The sequence below is a fragment of the Malaclemys terrapin genome, chromosome 17 (assembly GCF_027887155.1).
Source record: "Malaclemys terrapin pileata isolate rMalTer1 chromosome 17, rMalTer1.hap1, whole genome shotgun sequence".
NCBI lineage: Eukaryota > Metazoa > Chordata > Testudines > Emydidae > Malaclemys > Malaclemys terrapin.
Genome location: NC_071521.1, coordinates 10,799,148 through 10,819,767, shown reverse-complemented (window position 1 = coordinate 10,819,767; position 20,620 = coordinate 10,799,148). Strand labels below are relative to the sequence as shown.

Here is a 20,620-nt window from a genome sequence, read left to right as displayed (position 1 = left end):
GGTGGGGAGCCTAGAGTAGCAGTCACAAAAGCCCGAAGTTCTAGTAACCAGAGTGCGTATGAACCAGGGGTCAAGAACTACTGTCTTCAACAGATTTTTGTTAAAAAGCTTTGCCTCTCCTTTCTTCAAACTCACACCACGATGCTCCTAGGCAGCTACAACTATTTCTTTACCTCTCTCTTCCACCACCAGTTTAATATTTAGGGAGAGTTTCCAACCTGCCTGTTTCTCTCACTACTTGTGACCTTCACTTTTATATTAAACGATCTCTCTGTCCACACAGACAGAAATCACTTTAGCTCACACCTGGGTTAAGTGAAAATGTGTATTAAAACAAGTGATAGTTCTTTAAAAACACATCCTTGGGTTAAGGTGCATTATCTCTTTGGATATTCTCACCGAAGATGTCTGGAGAGAATCAGTGAAAGAAGTTTCAGAAGGAAGGCAGACAGGAGCATTCCCATTAAAGCTGCTCTCCTGAGAAGAGGAGTTTGGCACATCCACAGTGCTTGGTGACTGGCTGGCTGTGGTTGGCACCGCTAGGTCAGAGCTCTGAGACTGATGGACAGGTGGAAAAGGCGGGGTGGAAGAGGAGGTAGAAGAAAGAAAAGGAGGAATGGAAGCTTGGTTGTGAGGCACAAAGTCCTGTGAGTAGGACCTAAACACAGATTTGTACTACAGGATGCAAAATGAACAACGCAAAAACATGGAGGATGGGAAAAATAAAGAGACAGACAAAAGAAAAAGTAATTAGATTAATAGTAGTTTAGCAGTGACAGCACAAGGTATTTCTAACAAAGGCACCTCTTTGTTGAGAGGCAAAACTAAACGGAGACAGCATTATTTTATCATCTACATACGAGAGCTGGAATCATAACTGGGACATCTGCCAGGTTTTCTCTAGGTAAGGCATGTTCATTTTAGATTAGCAGGCTGCCCATCTTACTGAAGACAGGGAAAGGGGACAAATGGAGGTCTTTGGTCATTGGTGGAAAGAGAGATTCTGGCTATTTTTGTACAAATAATGACAAAAGCTGCACCCTGCCAATCATGTGAGCCGGTGAAGACACACAGATACCATGATGATGAGAGAGGTATAAATACCTAGGCAGAGAGAAGTATTCTGTGTGTATATTACTTTTTCAATGGGTTTCCATGGGACATATACTTAAGAGGCTGTTTGCTGCAACCATATAATTTAACAGCTATTGTGAAAATTCTGCTCCGTAGATCTAGAACCATGCAGAACACAGAGGAGAATGTCTAAATATTGTCTTCAAAGTTATGCTGAAAGATAGGTTAAGTTACAATCACAGAAGCCATTATTCCTTTCCACTTGAGAAGTGCTAATTGCCCTGAGGAGCAATGAACTCTACATTAAAACCAACCTCTCATTCAGTGGCTCTCAGAGAGTCTACTGGAGACGAGATGAAAGGAAATACACAGTCTATATGAAACTCTGTTGTGCCACACGTCCTTGCTTTCTAGGGTGACCAGATGTCCTGATTTTACAGGAACAGTCCCGATATTTGGGGCTTTTTCCTATATAAGCTCCTAGTACCCTCCACCCCCTGTCCCGATTTTTCACACTTGCTATCTGGTCACGCTATTGCTTTCAGACTCTTACCCAGACAGTACTGAATGGGAGTAAGGTGGAGGGAGTACACCATGCCAAGAGAGATACAAGAAAACCCTCACATATCACTGCATTTGTTACTGGTGAGGAGTGCAGTCAGGATGATTCAAAAGCAGGAATTTAAATAATGAGGCAAATGAGGCTAAATCTGATGGTTACTGGTGTATTTTAAAATATGCACAGGAATGTAGGCAGGAAGCCTGAAGGAAGAATCAAGTCATCCAATAAGCTTGGGAGAAGCTGTTGTACATCTTGCTGACGATGGATTTGAATGCACTGCATAAGCAGAGTACTTTGCTATGATTTTCTAGAAGTGCAAATGCAGGTTGCTGAAACCATACTGGATAGAAATGCTGCTACATTACGAGAAAGGGGCGGGGGGGGAGCGATCTCTCAGAAATTTAAACCAAGCTGTTTCACTATCAGAATTTCAACAGCTCACCTCAGTGCTTAATAGATGAGGCGTGCACAGATCGTAAAAACGAAGTCCGTCACCTGAAGCAGAGTGAGAGCATTTGGAGGTGTATGTTTCAGTCCTTAGCTTTATTTTTCATCTTGGAAACATTTAAAATGTACAATGGCAGTAAAATCTACACCAAGGAGAAATCAAGACATGCCTCAGGCCAGGGTCTGAGTATTAAAGCTTTACCACTACAAAGTGATCACGAAACAAAATGAAAAGGTCAGTAGCTAGATTTTACCTTACTCCTTGAGTAGTTTCCCCTTCTTGTGCTGTGTGTGGAGCCTGAGCTAGTTTCTCTCTGTGTTTCCAGAGCCTAGACTGAATCGCAAGACAGGAATAGAGGGGGGTGCTTTGGAAACAGAGCTAAAAAGACTAGACCAAAAAAAAAAATAGAAAAGCAAATCCTTCCCACATGCATGTAGCTAAGAGGAGTCCAGCTCCAGGGCCTGCTATTCTCCCTTCCTGCCCCTTTCTTTACAGATGAGCAGGGCTGGCTCTGGGGAGACTGTCAACTTTTGGTGTGGCCTTAGTAATGCTGACAGGTCTAATCTCCATATTTACTTTCAACTGTTTGCATAAAGGCTCCACTTTTATTCGTTTTCACTTGCCCGGCACAAAACACTAAATCCCTAGGAAGACTCCAGGCTCATGACATCATTCTGGCTCAGCAGATTGATTCTGCCTGCCCTGTCTCCCCTGATATTTCATGATCTCACTGGTGTATTCTGATAATGCCACATGCTCCAGGCTAGTCCTCAATTAGGAAGGGGAGCAATGTGAATGGGGAACGTGGACTAGCTACCAAATACCCACAATAAAAGGCAGCTCAACTGCACTTTTAACGTTGTGGTCATAACAATGGAATTTCTCTGCTCCAATTAGAGCAAATCTTCATCCCAAACATGACCTGGGTCCCTACTAACCTATCTTTATCCTCCTAGGGAGCGTTCTGCAGGATGGACTTCCTGCTGCTACAGGGGACAAGAGACATATACACAATACAATATATATAACTTTGCACTTACATAGTACATTTCATCTGAGGATCTCAAAGTGCTTTGCAAACGGCAGCTATTATCTCTCATTAAACAGACTGGGAAACAGAGCACAAAAAGGACCTAAATGGCTTGACCAAGCTCGCAGGGAAAGTTAGCGGTAGGGTTGGGAATAGAAGCCAGGCCTCCTGACCTTCAATAGCCCTGCTCTAATGACTAGACAACGCTGAACTCAAAATCAGATTCATTTGTTTCTACAGCAGAGGGGGTTTATGAACTAGTATTTCATCTTTGGAGATGAGCTTCAGAGCTGATTTAGGTCGCAAGCGTAAGGAAATTGGTAGCATAAATCTAATCCATTCTGGACAGAGCAAAACTTTCATAGTACAGTAAAAGCTGTTTTATCTGGCATGTTGGGGGAATGGGGGGTGCCGGTAAGTGAAAAATGCCGGTTAACTAAGAGGGAGGGAGTTTGGGTGCGGGAGGGGGCTTGGAGCAGCAGGCTGGGGTGCAGGAGGGAGTGCGGGGTGTTGGATTCGGGGGCTGCTCACCTCAGCTGGCTCCCTGCAAGCAGTGACCTCTCCCGGCTGCTTGTCAGACAGCTCTGTGTGCTGCCTCCACCCGCAGGTGCCGCCCCCACAGCTCCCACTGGCTGTGGTTCCCAGCCAATGGGAGCTGTGGAGCTAGAACTTGGGGCGGGACGGGGTCAGCATGCAGAGCCACCTGCGGCGCATCTGCCTAGGAGCAGCCGGGACAGATTGCCACTTGTGGGGGGCCGCCCGAGGTGAACAGCCCCCAGATCCGGCACCCCAAGTCTCCTCCTGCACCCAAACTCTCTCTCATAGCCCACACTCTACACCCCCTCCTGCACCCCAAACCCCTGCCAGCCCCACGCCAATCGGACTATAAACTGGAATTTAAACCAAGATCAGAAATGCCGGTCTACAGAGCTTTCCGACTGGTGAAGTGCCGGATAAAACAGCTTTTACTGTACTTGACAAAACTGGCAGGTTTAGCTCAGGCCTGGTCTATGTCTACAACAGTGTTTCTCAACCTTTTTGATATGAGGGATCGGCTTGCTGCCTTCCTAAACAGCGTCAGGGAGCTCTCAGGGACCAGTGCTGGTCCACGGACTGGTCGTGAGAACCACTGCTCTAGAGGATCAGTGGGTGATGATACAAGTTGCTGCACTGAGGCAGGCTGAACTGGTAGATGTTTCAGGTTGAGACTGAGGCATACTACAAGGGCTTGTGAAGGAAGCTTGCACAGTGTCTGTCTCAACCAGTTTAAGACAGATCTTAGGCTAGGTCTACACTACCCGCCTGAATCGGCGGGTAGAAATCGACCTCTCGGGGAGCGATTTATCGCGTCCCAATCGATCGCCTAATCGACGCTCTTACTCCACCAGCGGAGGTGGGAGTAAGCGCCGTCGACAGGAAGCCGCGGAGGTCGATTTTGCCGCGGTCCTCACAGTGGGGTAAGTCGGCTGCGATACGTCGAATTCAGCTACGCTATTCACGTAGCTGAATTTGCGTATCTTAAATCGACTCCCCCCTGTAGTGTAGATGTAGCCTAAGTCTCAATTCAAAAGCACTTTAGTGTCCAAATATACCATAACATTAGATTCAAAAAGTTGGGATGGATATGGGTTAATTAATACAGACAAAGTTCTGTACTTAATGGGTCTCTCTTCTCTGTCCTCAATAGTCCCTCAAAATGTAATCTCAAAATCTATTATTACATGATCTTTACAGGATACAAACAAGAACTCAGCTTGCTGCTGTGAAGGAAGCATTGCAGGGGATGCTCTGTAGGCTGCTATTAATTAACCTTGCTGCTCTTGCCTAACAATTTTGGGATATTGGGTCTTTTACAAAACAAGCCAGCAAGGCCCCTCCTTTCTGCTACATTTCAGTGAGCAGCTCTGGAATTCAAACTATGCAGTCGTGCTGGGACAAGAGCCAAGCATGAAGCATACTTTTAAAGGGGGAAAACACAGTGTGTTTGAAATACTGTCCCATATGGTTCCCATTTCTGCTAATCTCCATCCTCGCACACAGCTGCAGCATGGGCTGCTACAATGACTTCAACAGGGTCTGAGCTCAGGAGATTTCTCCTAGAAACACTGCTGCTCATTTAAAACCATATTGACTTGGAATGGGGGGAGAGGAGAGTCCATTCACTCAACGGAATTGCAGCAACAACAACAACAACAATCACAGCTAAGAGTTCATCTTGGAAACTGGTTAGGGCTTGTTGTTCTTCCCATTTCTGAGAGGCTTCTGCAGGGTCAGCAAGTCTTTGGCTCTGGCTGCATCGGGACAGACTCAAACTCCACAGCTTTGCTTGTTTGTAAGCTGAATGCTTCCAAACTAACTTCAGGGAAGCCAGAAAGCATGCAGTGTGCAACCTGAGCCTTTGGGAAAGAGCATTTAACTCTCCCCAAACTCATGCCATGCAAATGCCAGGCTGCCTGAGACTAGTACTGCTCTAGCACAGCCTCCCAAGAGGTGCTGCCAACTACCAGCACTAGAAAAGTTAGCACCAGTGTGCAACTCTGCTGTTATTCCCTAAAATGAAGTTCCGGACGCAGGTTTATTTGCGTCTCTCTCCTCACTAGGCATGGATGGGTGGCTAAAGAAAGCCAACACAAGTGAAGTCCTACATACATTCACATGTATATTCAGAAATTGTTTTGGGGAGGCAGTTAAATATTTCTGCGGTCCTCAATTAAATTAGGCCAGAGGAGACTATGACGTGTGCTGTGCATAACACAGGTATAAGGAATCCCTTCTCCCCCACCTGTCAGTGCATTCATGTATCATCTGCCATTCTGGAGGCACTATAATGAGCAAACCCAGGAATGGTCTTATCTCACAAGGACAGTAGGAAGGCAAGCTTGCCCACACCTGAAAGCTTACCTGACACTAAAATCATTTCGACTCAGTGTCTCGTTCTCTGTGACAGGACTTCAGGAACTGCATCACTGAATATTTCCAACTGTTTGCATCGAGGACAACACTAATCTCCTCAGTGTCTCAGGATGTCCCAGCGGTCAGTGTTGCTATAAACACTACCTTGGATTAGCTGGCAGCAGATGAACCCACTATGCGGTTATTGCAGATGTGATGTTGCTCTACTCCTATCGGGGAGGTGTGACTACACACAGCAGCCAGGACAGGGTGTTTACAGGTCGATGTTAATTGATTCTGAGACGTAGTCATCTACATCATAAATACAGAGCTGGACTCAATTAAACGGCTGACAGAGCATTTATAGCATCAGTAGTCACACACCTTCTCGGCAACAGCCTAGTTAATAACCAAGTTGAGTTCCCTTGTCAAGTTTATCCCGACTCCACTCTACACCCACCAGGTCAGCCAGAGCACGGTATTTTTAAAATATGAAGCTGTTACTGATCTTCTGATCCTCTCTGCTACTGCTAATTCCAGACTGCACGGACAACTAGCTAGAACTGGACACCCAGCTTCCAACAGCAGCGTCCCGTGTTTAAAGAATACTGGGCGTTATACAAGGCTGCTGTACCCTAGATTGTAAACGCTCAGAGAAATACTGAAAGAACTTCTTATCTCATGCTGCAATACTGGACCTCTAGTTACTCTTGCTAATGAGGAAGGAAATGCTCGGACAGTGAATGGCTCCAGACTGCCACAAGAAAGGCAGTGGCCACTTCTGCTTGAACAGCCTCTGCCCTGGCCACACGACTCACCTCACTCTTTTTCAGTGCTGGGCAGTGTAGCAGATGAATGGCTCAAGTTTTCTATTCCCCTGTGTGGGTGGCCTCCATGCTAAGTTGAGAGAGAACACACAAAAGCAAAGCTCTACTTATCTAGCTGGGTTTCTAATATCTCCGCAAGGAAAATACTGGATAAATACAAATGTTTATAGGCCCCACTGACACTGCTACACTCCTGGCTTCTCTTTGTAAGCCACATCAGCAGTGCTGTGGTGCTGGTTTCTCTTTGCAAACTCCATCAGCAGTGCTACGGTGCTGATTTCACTTTCTTTTGAAGCTATGAGAACACAATCTGATGCACAGACACAGCACTAATGACTGCACTGTAAATACCACCACCAAACACAGCACGTAGCTCTTGAGAAGGCAGAGCTTGAGGCCCCTGCACAGGAGAGGAAGAAATAAGATTTCTAGAGTGGAATGGAGTTTATATAGCAAAAGAGGAATGCACTTAGCTAGATCTGCTGAGCAAGAGGTATGGTTCCAATTTTATGCACAAAACTAAGCCACTAGAGGAAGTGGTTTTCACAGGCAAGACTCAGTGATGCCAGCATGTCACAGCACTATTAATACCACCATGCAATCCTGCTGTGGGTAGTGGAAATATATATAAAAGCAGAAGGAAAACAAAACAGGAAAAGCAAAACAATGCTGAGAGATTGACAGCTGATTATATGCATGCAAATCTTTTTTCAAAGTAATGAGTCAAATCCCGTTTAAGTCACAAGTGAATTGAACATGATCTAATTCTAGTCCCCAACAGATAATTTTTTGCATCACTGAACCATCATATCACTCTACACAACTGGCAGTCTCTGCTCAGGACTTGAGTAGCAGGGAGTGTTGTAGGTCAGAACGGAGCTCTCTGAGCAGCAGCAGTGGGAGGAGCAGGGGGGAAATGTACACTGCGTATGCCTAACTCTACACACGGGTAGCTGAGCATTCAATAACACGAAAGGGAAAAAAAAAGAAAATCAGCTGTTGAGAATTTTCCATGATCTTGTTCAATTCACGGAAGAAGTTCTAGAAGTAGTCACAGCTGAGTACTGAACTGCAGTGTTTCCCTAGGGAAACAATTTGCACCATCTGCAAGAGTTGAGAAGCCAGTTCAGTTTCTAGAAAGATACTTGCAACTTTTCACACTTTTTAAAACAATTAGAGAGAAGCATGTCATTTCTGCATAGTCAAGGATGAAGACAGTTTTCCATTAGCTGTACCTACAAGTACAAGTCTGCTGAACATGCTGCAATTGCAAACAGACATTTGAGTAAGGAAAAACTACCAAGTGGTAATTGGATTTGTTTTAAGTCTTCCTGCACTGTTCAATGGAAAACGTGCTGAGACACAGTGGTGTATCTTGTGTCTCTGTGGATTTCAGATATGCTCACCATTACTGCTCCTATGCATCATTCTCCAGCTGCCAGGAAGTAACAAGGCTTGAAGTCTGCTATTCGAGACACCAGCCCACCCACTTCCAGAATCAACCAGAGAGATGCTGAAACAAAGGACAATACCCATCTCCACAAGAGTGAAGGAGGGTGAACTGCAGGAGGAAGGAAGACTACAGCAATTACCAATTTCCTATTGTACACCTCCTTTTCTACCATCTCACAACAGAAAACAGCCCAAAAACAAGAGATGGGATTCCTTAACAAGACATTAACCATACAATCTAGTTGCGACTAGTCCCAACAATGCGACTTGTAAACGTGACTCTCCAAAGCGTGGGTAAGACTGTGCAGCAATCCTTACGATATCAACCCATATTACAAACACCACCTCTGTGGGTGGAAGGTCAGACCTGAACCAGAATTGGTGGAAAACAGACTTGAGCCACTCAAGATCTGCCTCTATACAATAAGAGCCATTACCTCTGCCACAAGTTCCTGCAAAGAGGGGCAAAAGCAATGTTAGTGGTTGACAAAGGCAGATTTTAACCCAACCATGGAAAAATCAGGCCTCTGGAAAATTGTTTCCCTTTGGATACATTACAAAGTGTAACAGAAAGGGAGAAAAACCCTCAAATTCAGAGGCCCCAACTAACGTGACGGCTGGAACTGAAGGGAATTCTTCTCTCCCCTAGCAATGCTTCAAAATGGGGAACCCTTGGCCAGTTCAAACATACAGCTTCGGTGCTGCTCAGGTAAAAGGGAACTAACTCTCATCCCGGTCACCACAAAACCTTCATGAGTCTGGCTGTAAAAGAAAAAGCCCCTACAAGCTGTAGCCTCCGCATGGTTCCCAGACAGCCAGAATACTGGTTAGCAAAGGGCTCACAGGCTGATCTGCACACCTCCAATGAAAAACAAAATCCAAACTCTAACAGAAGTTAGGAGAGGTCCAGCAGGTTCCATCAAACACTATAAAACCACCAAAGAAAAGGCAGCTCTTCCTACAAATATGCAGACCACCACTTCCTGCAAGAGAAAGGTCAGCATTCTCATGACTTATGGTCTTGGCCCTGCTCTGGGGACTGAGAAATAGACCAGAGTAAAGGCTGGGTCTTAGCCTCTAGGTGAAAAAGCAATGCAAAAAATGCCAGCGTCAGTCAGTCAGTCACAGCATGCTCCTCAAGGAAGTCCTCTCTCTCCACCAAACACCCAGGGCTCTACTGGAGAGGTATTTGTCAGTGGTCCAGGATGCCCCCTGCAAAAGTGTTGGGGCAGGCACAAAGATGTTGGGACAGAAAAAAATCTCCAGACACAGAAGAGATGGCTTCCCTTTCTTGTGAACAAAGTCCTAGCTCTAAATGGTACTGTTTTGGGAGGCTGCAGGCAAGCAAGCATTGGTACAATGAACAGGCATATCATGAGGCGGAGATGAAGCAGGAGAGATCCAGAAGGCAATCTGCTGTGAAACTTACTAAGGGGAAGGGCTAATGAAACCCCAAAGTCTCTGTATGGAGGAAGGGAAAAGGGAGACCACAGCACAGCATTCCTCACAACCACAACCAACCTGACCCTGAAACAGCGGGACATCCCAACCTGCCTAAAGTGCTTACCTGAAGGGTCTGTGTTTGCAAGCCAACTTTCCTTACCATGTTGGGACCCCAAATCATGCAGCCCTGGTGAAAGTGGGAGGAGAACAGGAAGGGGGGGAGGCAGGAAAGACAGCCATCACAGAGGAAAGAAGAAAAAGGTTACATGGTCTGCCCAACAGGTAGAGTACCACTCTCTCCATCAGCAGCTACGGCTGATCCTGACTAGGGTCAGAACAGAAGCTCAGACAGAGACACATCAATGAGAGCCTGTGGCTCAGATGTGACCCCTCCCTGTACAGCTGAGAAAGGGTTTCAGAAGCTTTGTCCATTTTCCCCTAATGCACTTCAGCATCTGCTCCATCTGCAATCAAATGCTGATATGGAACCAGGTCCAGGAGCAGAGAAGACAGCTGGCTAGATGCACTCTTCATGTGTGACTCGGACACCTGCTTGGGTGTCCATTGCTTTCTCCTCCTTTTCTGTTTATCAGATGAGAAACAGCAGTGAACAAAGAGGAGGGAGATTAGAGCTAGGGAGTCCAAGTGCACTCCTTGTTTCCAGGTTAAGGCGCCTCAGACACAGGAGGAAGTGGATAGGTGCTGATGCCTTTATACTGGCCATGAATAAGGATTCTGCTCTGTCAAGACATTGTCTCTGTAGGTTTTAGGATGAAGCGAAGTCCCACAAGGGGGAATTATGCAGGCAAATTCCACAAATTCCTGAAGGAGACTCTACAGGGATCCACTTTTCTTTAGTAACAGAGGATGAATTTAGACAGGGTTAGCAGTGAGACAGCACCATTGGCGAAGAGACTGAAGCACTGCACAGGAACACTGTGTGAAGTCAAACCTTCACTTGCCTGAAGGCTTGAAATGTCTGACATCTGTTCTTCTGAACTCACGGGGAATCAGGCTGCTCACCCAAAGGAACTGAGTGAAAGAGAAACAGGGGCAGCAGTGGCCCTCAGACATACCCTGTCTCTTGGCTGACACCACCACTGTCCTCACTTTCCTAAAACAAAGATTCAATCTGGGTGGTAGGTCAGTTCATGGGCTCTTACGGTTCTTGTCTAGCCTCCTATTCTGGAATGTCATTTTCGCCGTACAGTGTCCACTCTTCTTCAGTGCACTTGCACAATCGTGTTGAAGGCAAACAGCCTTTTATGCCACATAGTTCATAAGGACAATACAAACAGAACCCACATCCACGTAATGCTACCAGGGCTGCAAGTCCTAAGGGCAGCCTTCCACTTGCACAGATGGGCATTGGTTTGTCTCTCCAAGATGGAATAAAAAGCCCAAAACCTATTATCCAAACTCTCTGAAAAGCACACTCGTAGAAAAGCTCACAGTAGAAAATGCTCCCCTTATGAGATTAAGTGGGGAGGATTAGGCCCAGCCAGAAGCAGTGCAAGAGATTCAGCCATCCAGAATGGAAAAGAAGCACCATTAGAGGTGTTTGTACAGCAGGGTAGCAGGGATAGAACAAAGAATGGCTGGTTGAAGAGAAGTGGTGAGTGCACATGTGACTGGTTACAGAGCAGACAATGTGGATTTCAAATCGGGAATCTACGTTAAGAGGAAAAGTCCGCTATTAACTAAAAAAAGAGGATTTTCATAAAGAAAATGGCTGAAAGAGGTATTTTTAGACTGGGAAAAGGACTAATGGACAGGATTGCTATCCTCAGAGGAGTTGGTACAGTGATGCCAAGCCTTTATTTAGCAAGAGACCAAGCTATTCAAAGCCAGTTAGGCAGCACATAAAAGCAATTCCTTCATGTGGAGCTCCAAGACCCATGAACTCAAGGTGTAGCTAACTCCTTGGGTAGCGAATGATGAGCTCTGCAGCTTTCGTGCGGCCTTGCAGCTGAACCTTACAGATTTGTAGAGGGATGTGTATTCCCTTTGGATATGCATCCTCCCTTCCTTTCCCAGGCACAGACACATGAAGAGAAAAACTGCTAACCAAGGCAACTCTTAGAGGATGGCCTGGGCAGGGAGACTGTGATGAATTGCTCATACACTGCTAACGGGCAACTGTTTCATTTCTTTATTAGGTTTGACATCCTGGTATTGATTTAAGAAGGCTCTGCTTCATGTATAGAACAGATAAAGATTAATGTAGGGGATGGATCATTTTAAGAGACTTGATAATCAGCATTGACTATTTGGTACATAGGAAGCGGATTCTTTAGTTGTCCTGTGTGTGAAAGGATTGCTGTCCCAAGCATTAAATCTCCACTGAGACTGGTGGGCAGACAAGGCTTAATCCTTTAACAGGTTTATTGTTCTTCCAAGTGTTCATTTAAGTGGACTTGCTGTGGCTAAAAAGAGGAAGAAGGAGGGCAAAAGGATGGCAGAGTGAGCAGAACATGGCAATTCACTTGAAAATATTATTACCACAGTTCACTACATTCCTCACAGGAAAATGCATAGAAAGGAAGGACTGTAGAAGTCCCCTTAGTCAATGTCCATAAACAGATTCACAGAAGATTTCTAGCACTTCTGTGTCCCCAGCAAAGGGTGTTATCCTGGTAATGATCCAATTCTCTACAGCTGTTTCACCTCTTCTCTTTTATTAAGGGCAGGAAAATCCATGAATGTGAAAATCTGTGCATTGGTGTAAACCACCCTTACGATATTCACGTGGGTCTGCTGCGAAGCACGTAAAGACATTGATTTTGCAGCTCAGAGACAAAGGGGCACTCAAAATTAAAATCTCATTTCTCCCTGAAAACTTTGTACCTTCTACAGCCACGAGCAACAACTAAGGGTACATCTACACTACAGGGGGGAGTCAATTTAAGATACGCAAATTCAGCTACGTGAATAGCGTAGCTGAATTCGACGTATCGCAGCCGACTTACCCCGCTGTGAGGACGGCGGCAAAATCGACTTCTGCGGCTTTCTGTCGACGGCGCTTACTCCCACCTCCGCTGGTGGAGTAAGAGCGTCGATTCGGGGATCGATTGTCGCGTCCCAACGGGACGCGATAAATCGATCCCAGAGAGGTCGATTTCTACCCGCCGATTCAGGCGGGTAGTGTAGACCTAGCCTAAGATTACTACAATTCACATGCACTAGTGAGAAAAAAGGCTACATTCTGCCTTTGACAGCACTTTGTGTAGTCAGTTTCACTGTTTCCCCTGCTCTAGCTAGTTAGTTTCTCTTCCTTACTGGAAAAAACCCTTAAAATCACCAACAGGGGAGTAGAAAAACACTTAAAATTAACATCAAGTTAACAGTGTCCATTTAAGGTCAACTAAGATGGTTTTAAAACTAAAACAAACTGTTTATATTTTTAAAATCATTAACCAATCATATGTATAGCCTTAAAATTGTTAAAAAGAAGTTTATTTTAAAAGTAAACTGTAAGGATTTTTACCTGCCAAGATCAGATCTTACAGTGCTGTGTTTTGCCTACAAGAGTCAATTCAAACAGAAAGCAGTGCAGGAGTTAAAACAAAGGACTACAAGTCAGAACTTGTAGGTTCTGTTCCTGGCTCTGCCGCTTGCTCAGTGTGTGACTTGAGAACGTAAGAATGGCCCTACTGGGTCAGACCAAGGGTCCATCTAGCCCAGTGTCCGGTCTTCCGACAGTGGCCAGTGTCAGGTGCCCCAGAGGGAATGAACAGAACAGGGAATCATCAAGTGATCCATTCCCTGTCACTCATTCCCAGCTTCTGGCAAACAGAGGCTAGCAACACCATCCCTGCCCATCCTGGCTAATAGCCATTGATGGACCTATCCTCCATGAATTTATCTAGTTCTTTTTTGAACCCTGTTATGGTCTTGGCCTTCACAACAGCCTCTGGCAAGGAGTTCCACAGGTTGACTGTGCATTGTGTGAAGAAATACTTCCTTTTATTTGTTTTAAACCTGCTGCCTATTAATTTCATTTTGTGACCCCTAGTTCTTGTGTTATGAGAAGTAGTAAACAACACTTCCTTACCTACTTTCTTTACACCAGTCATGTTTTTATAGACCTCAATCATATCTCCCCTTAGCTGTCTCTTTTCTAAGTTGAAAAGTCCCAGTCTTATTAATCTCTTCTTACACGGAAGTCATTCCATACCCCTAATCATTTTTGTTGTCCTTTTCGGAACCTTTTCCAATTCCAATATATCTTTTTTGAGATGGGGCAACCACATCTACACATAGTATTCAAGGTGTGGGTGTACCATGGATTTATATAGAGGCAAGTCACTTCACCACTCTCTCACTAAGTTTCTTCCTCTATTATAAGAGGATTCTGATATTTCCCTATCTCATGAGTATAGATATTGGGAGTTTTAATACACGGTTTGTGAAATGCTTTGACACCCATAAGCATAGGGTATAGTGTCATCAACAACTTTTGCAGAAGTGCAGAACACTAAAGTCGGGTCCTAGTAGGTAAGAAGATAAAACAAACTATTTGAAAATTGTAACAATTTTAAGACATATTGTCTAAGCATTTTGAACCTCCAAGAGTAGTCTGTAACTTAGAATACATCTAGATCACCTTTAACAATAGCCTATTTTCAGTTGTTAGTTATAATTTTCATAGTTGTGCAGACAATAGATCACAACGACATAATTTTGCATACATGAAACCTCAATACTGATGAACCATTTGTTGGAATCCCACTGTCAGACTGAGGGGAAACATTAACTTCATTAAAATTAATGTTTCTTTATTATTGCTGCTACCTAATTTAAGCAGTTTATCACAATTTTAAACAGTGCCCTACAGATGGCCCTTATTTTGATTTAAATCATTCCCTGCTTGCTTCGAGGTCCTCCACCCAAATTGCTTGTGAGGTGCTGTAAAGTATATTCACGCCCCCTTCACTCTTCAGGGCACCGGGTATATTTACTGAAGCAAACACATATCGATCTTGTCTGTGACTACGGATATTTGATGGGAATTAGACAAGGAGAAATGGGAAGGGAGACTGGCTAGAGGCCACTTCCTGGAAAAGAGCAAAGAGCCAGGAGCTGCAGATGCTGTTCGATGCACTTGAATGGATCAAACTCAAGAAAGAGACAGCCTCTCATTATCTCTCCAAAGGCCAGATGCACGAAGCAGTATTTAATTAACTAGTCCTCATCACTGCATTTATCCGGAGAGGTCAGAGTACTTCACAGTGCCACTGTGCATTGCTATGAGGGATGCACAGCTGAAGGAGTGCGCCATTATCACAGAAGCCTGGTCTTCTTCCCTCTTCCCCCACCCTAGCCATAAATACACACAAGACACTCAAAGGCCAACCTGCCCCCAAGGCCATTTAATTAGATTCAACTGGGATTTTTCTGACTATTACCGAACGCATTCAAAAGCCCAAATGAGAGCCTCCCAATTTACCTGGCCCTGGGTCGGTAAGCACAGAATGTGTGCAGGAGCATTTTACCAGCACAAACACACACGCGGTAAAGAAGTGCAGTTAGTGACTCACCGAATGCACAGGAAAGGAGCTGTGCCGGTTCAGAAAGGAGTTAGAGACGGACATACTGAGGCCCTGAGTGGCACTGGTGTCCTCGGAGGTGAAGGGCACTTTAGTTTGCTGGACACAGTAGGAGACAGAAGAGAAGGAAGAGGCAGCATAGGAGGCCTGCTGAACAGGAGAGAGAAAGCAAGAGAGGAAACAAAGAAAGCAAGCACAGAACAGGCTATGAATAAAGGGTGAGAAATGCTATTTTTAAAACAATGCATTCAAAGTTGCTTACTACACAAATAGCTACTTGGGCAGTTCATAGGACTCCAAACCCTCATTCTGAGCCAGTCACACTGATGCGTGCTTCTGAGCTCCAAGAGACACTGCAAAAACAATTAAAATCCTCCTCATTTAACACGTCTCTTAAGAACAATTCCCCCTCCCAGCTCACTCATGCTTGGCTGCTGCTTAGGTGCACAAGTGAGCTCTTCTCTACTGCCTCTCCCTGCACAGCACAGGCCAGAGGAGCTCAAAGAAGTGGGCACCCAGTAGCAGCCACTGCCAAGCAGTGGAATTGGCCCTTACTTCCAGGTGTTAGACAGGCTGTTTCTGTGGACTGTTTACTTTGCCAGCCAGCAGCCTGGGAACTTGGGTCTCTCCAGCCTGAGAGATGAGTCTTCTCTGGCACCGTGGGGGATCCCGGGTCAGGCATAACTTTCAGTGTTTTAAGATTTTCATTCAAAACCAAAATTAGATCCCAGTTTCACAAGAGGGAGATACTGTAACTTTACGTATCAAAACATACCACGCTCACAATTCTAGTGTACTTGTATGGGGGAGAGTCAGTCATTAAAGATCTGGAGGCCGCTAAGCACAATGGCTATTTCTGGCCCTTCTGCACTCCTCAGCTCAGACTCTCTGATTTTAAGTACGAATGTGTCAGTGATCACATTTGAAGCTCACAAAGAAAGGATTTTTTCAATTTTATACAGAGGCGTTCATCCAGCAAAACTTGCCTGTGGCTAGAAAGTACCCTGCATCCACACAATTTGCTTTGGCTGAATCTCTCTGGGCAGCCAGAGCACATCCACAGCAATGGGTTTTAGAGTCCTTGTTGAATGAGCCATATCTGCTTGGAGAGTTCAACATCACCATTTCCCACATGGGTTTATGTGAGCCTGCTTCAGGAAACCTCTGCTTCAGGCAAACCTCAAGCAACACCTTGATAGTATCATCTTGCAAGGATTAAAAAAATGCCCAGAAGGCAGAACCATGATCTCTTTGCCAGCCAGATAATTATTAAAGGGCAGTACAGGTGTAGTAGAGCCTAAAGGAAATGCTTTCTTTCTACTGACTTTAATTAGGAAAAGGGGCAGAATTCCCCTACTCTAACTACTAGAGTGTTAAATAGCTCTTACACCCTGGCTAGAGATCAATATTTTGCATAGCACCTCTCATACCAAAGAATCGCAGTGTAACTTCATAATCCGTCACTGAAATAGGGAGCTGGTGGGATGATGAGTAAACGGGATATGACAGCGACTGAGGAGAAATTCTGACCACATATAAAGGGTCATCCCTCAGCTTAGTGTCCTTGCAAAACAGACAGGACTTTGGGTTTTAAGGTCTTGGTCAAGGAGCCCCACACACAGTAAAACTTCATTGCACTCAATTTGTCTACCTTGGAAGGTCAAATTCACCCTGCTAGAATTTAAGCTTATGGTTCCAGGGAATCTAGATGCTCTGAACCTGCAGCGTGGAACTCTCAGCTTTCCCTTTGATGGACAAAAATGCACTGGGATAGTCAGAAGTCAACACAGATAAGAGGTGAGGAAATATGCCAACATGGACCAAAATGAATGATTCTTTCATGCAACATGGGAGGCAAGCATCACCTCTTGAAGGCCTGAAGTAAACTTGTCAAGTTAAGCAATAGCACTATGGCCCATTCTTTACAATTCCTCCAGGCCTGCTACTAACGCTGCAGCAACAGGAATTAGCTACTAGGGCCCAGGAGCTGTTTTTTCCCCCATACTAGTTTGTTAGTTTTATTTTTTTTTAAATCCCTGAAGTGAGAAGGCTGAAGTAAAAAGAGGGCACTATGAAAAACATTTTGAGAATGTCCCCCCCAAAAAAATCCTGGGTAAAATCCTGGCTCCACTGAAGTCAATGGCAAAAGTCCCACTGACTTAAATGAGGCCATGATTTCATCCACAGTGCTCAAAACTGGCATTCAAGCCCCCACGGCTCCCACACAAACATGCTCAAAGTGCACTGGCTGTGTGCTGGGGACTGAAAGGGCAAGATGAATGTGGTGGGATTTTCTTTCTAGATGGGCAAGTAGAATTCCTGTTCTGAAGCAGCAAAAGCCTCAAGTCAGATTCGACCAGAAAAAGGACAAGTCCTGTTTTAAAGAAAGCCAAAATGGCAAAGCTGGCACCGGAATGGCTCCCCAGCTCCTTGTGAATATGGAACAGCAGGAGACTGTGGGGAGCACACATGTTTGTTATCGGCCACATTAGGGCTCTTTGGTACAATCTTTGTTACGACAGACTATACAAGGAGCAACTAAGTGTAAATGGTTGCTCCTAGCCAGTTTTCTGACCACTGGCTGAGAAGTTTTATCCAAGAATGTGCGGTCTGTAGCACGGTTTAGCTATCATAGACGTCAGGAAAAGTTATTGTCCGGACTGGCCACTGGGTTAGTAGCAAATGTGATTAGAGAGGACAGGAGCCAACACAGTTTCAGCCACAGTGTAGGCAAGGCCTTTGATTCTCAATTTTGGTTTTTCAAAGCTCCTGAGGAGTGCTCTGAATTTGAGGTTGGAATGGAGAATGGTGGTTAAACTAGGTCATGCAAGATGTCTGAAAAACACGTTAACTTTAGGTTTCAGGGAGTGTAACCCAGGTAATGTAAACATAAAGACATTGATCCAGACCTGCAGTCTTCCAGGAACAGAAGCAGCAGAGAATGAAAAGAAGGTCACTTCCCCAAAGCTGTTCCTAGAAGTCAAACTGCCTTTGTTCGGCAGAATACGGAGGGTGTCACTCACCAGCTGTCGTTGTTTTGGCGGAAGGGCAGGGGGTGGTGCCAGCTCTTGCGATGAGTCTGTGCTGCTGAACGAGTCGTTGAACCCATAGACTTCCATGAGGTGCTTGTTTTTCTGCTGGTAGATGTGTTCGTTCTGAGGTGTCTGGTAGAACATGGATGGCTGCGGCTCTGAGTAGTCTTCCATAAACTGCAAATACGCCAGCACTGTAATACAAATCAGGACCACACTCATTGCTGTTGACCAGTCCACTAAAGCCTTTTCAGTAACAGAGGTAACAAGCGAGCAGGATCCTCCTCCATAAAAAAGCAAAACCAAAACACAAATGGACACACTGAACCCGTTATTGGACTTTGCTTCAGGAGGGAGAACAGAGCCAGTTTGTCAGGTTTTCCCATACTAGGCCACATCCACACTATGGGGAGTATAGCAACATGGCTACCATACCTTAGCTCTGAGGCGGTAAGCCTATAGTGTAGATTAGGGTTACCATATTTAAAAGTTAAAAAAAGAGAACACTCCACGGGGCCCTGACCCTGCCCCTTCCCCGCCCCAACTCCGCCCCCTCCCCTGAGCGCCCTGCATTCCCCCTCCTCTCTCCCAGCCACGCAAAACAGCTGCCCGAGCGCTACCGGCTTCACGGTTTGCCGGGCAGCCCCCAGACCCTGTGCTTCCCCAGCACAGCTGGAGCCCAGGAGGGGAAGCGCCCGGCCGGGGGCACAGGGTCTGGGGGCTGCCCGGCAAACCGCGAAGCCGGCAGCGTTCAGGCAGCTCGGCTCTTCAGCTACACAAAGCTGAGGTGTCTGGGAGGAACAGCAGCAGCTGCTGCCGCGGGGGAATCCACCCGCAGCTCGCAGCCTGCCGGAGCCGCTCTAAGGTAAGAAGGGGACTAGTATTTTCCTGGACATGTTCGGCTTTTTGGCAATTCCCCCGGGACGGGGATTTGAGGACCAAAAAGCCGGACATGTCTGGGAAAATCCGACGTATGGTAACCCTAATGTAGATGCAGATTACAGCAATGTAAGGGGTTTTTCCATCACTGTAGTAACTTCACCTCCTCAAGCAATGGTAGCTAGGTTGACAGAAGCATTCTGGGGCTCAGGAATGTGTATTTTTAAGCACAGACCAGGCCTAATACAGTGATTTGTTCACACTGGCTGAAAGCAGCTGCAAACATCATCATACCTCAAGAGGGGGCATCAGTTCACACTTCATTAGTATTCACTGGAGGGCCAGCCCATCCAATTGTCTGATCAGCTGTCTCCCTTAAAGCTGGCCAAGGCCCAGTTTTGAGTTTGCTTCTAAGCAACCATGCTCCAAAAAGTTGTGCTAGTCTAACACTAACCTATGCCAACTTGCTCCAAATCTCAGGCCAATGGATATAAATATTTCTAGAACACTGAGACTTAGGTCTCTGTCTATACTGTTACCAGGTGCCAACACCACAAAACAAGCTACCGTGAGATTCAGAATTATACAGAGGAAAGGGGAACCAGACAGCCTGATAACAGGAAAAGAAGAGGTAGATAACAGGGTCCGGACTACTACATGAACTTGCCAAGCAAAGCTGGCTGGTGAGAGACTGGTGTTTTACTCACATTCATTTTTTATTCTGGGCCTTTTCAATGGCACTGGCAGGTATCAAGGAAAGCATTTTGGATATTTATTATGGGGCATGGTTTCAAGTGAGATGATTATTCACTATCACTTTCTTCACTGGAATTGCCTCCGAAGCGAAGTGCGTCTTCAAAGGACAACGTCCACTTGCAGCATCAAATAAGAAATATTTTCATGAATTGGTTTTTAAATGCAGTAAAAATATTTTATTTGGGCTTAAATGATGCCAGCATCGCAGCACTGTGCTGCTGCATGAGAAACAGACAGTGAAACCAAGTAGAAATCAAACCAGCTAACAAGGCAGTTTTTGTCTTCCCAGCTGAGTGAAGGGCAGGTAGTTAAAAAAAACCTGTGTAAACAGTGAAAAGTAAATTGGATTTTAAAAAACTCCTTCAGGTTGAATAATCCGGGGTACTTTTAGAAGCAGGAAGTGACATTTTGTTTAAAACAAATCTTTTTAACCTTTCAGTGTCCCTGATCACTGTCCCTTTCATCCTGCCACCCTCAGTACTGCCATTGCCTCTACACTTCATAGCTGTCCACAGTCACTCACACACAGCACGTGGCTCCCTTGTTTCCACCAGACAAAGCAGCGTGTCCACAGCACCCATCCTCAAACCTCTCAACTGACTCTCCCCCCTTTGCCGGATGAAATTCAAAATTGCTTCATTTTGAATAGACACGATGGCCTTCCTCATGGACTTGT

General features: G+C 45.4%; 1 protein-coding gene across 7 annotated transcripts in view; it reads right to left on the bottom strand.

The window, feature by feature from the left end:
- Positions 1-20,620, bottom strand: part of RAPGEF1 (Rap guanine nucleotide exchange factor 1) — a 126,030-nt gene that overhangs the window by 23,570 nt on the left and 81,840 nt on the right. For 2 of the 7 annotated variants that reach the window (XM_054007435.1, XM_054007436.1), the window contains exons 10-11: positions 18,301-18,503; positions 15,269-15,427 (exon numbers count right to left, since the gene is read on the bottom strand). In XM_054007435.1, the coding sequence (XP_053863410.1) occupies positions 15,269-15,427; positions 18,301-18,503 (362 nt within the window). Of the gene's footprint in view, positions 1-399; positions 676-15,268; positions 15,428-18,300; positions 18,504-20,620 lie in introns of all 7 variants that reach the window. The other 5 variants (XM_054007439.1, XM_054007440.1, XM_054007438.1 and 2 more) reach the window with 4 other exon arrangements.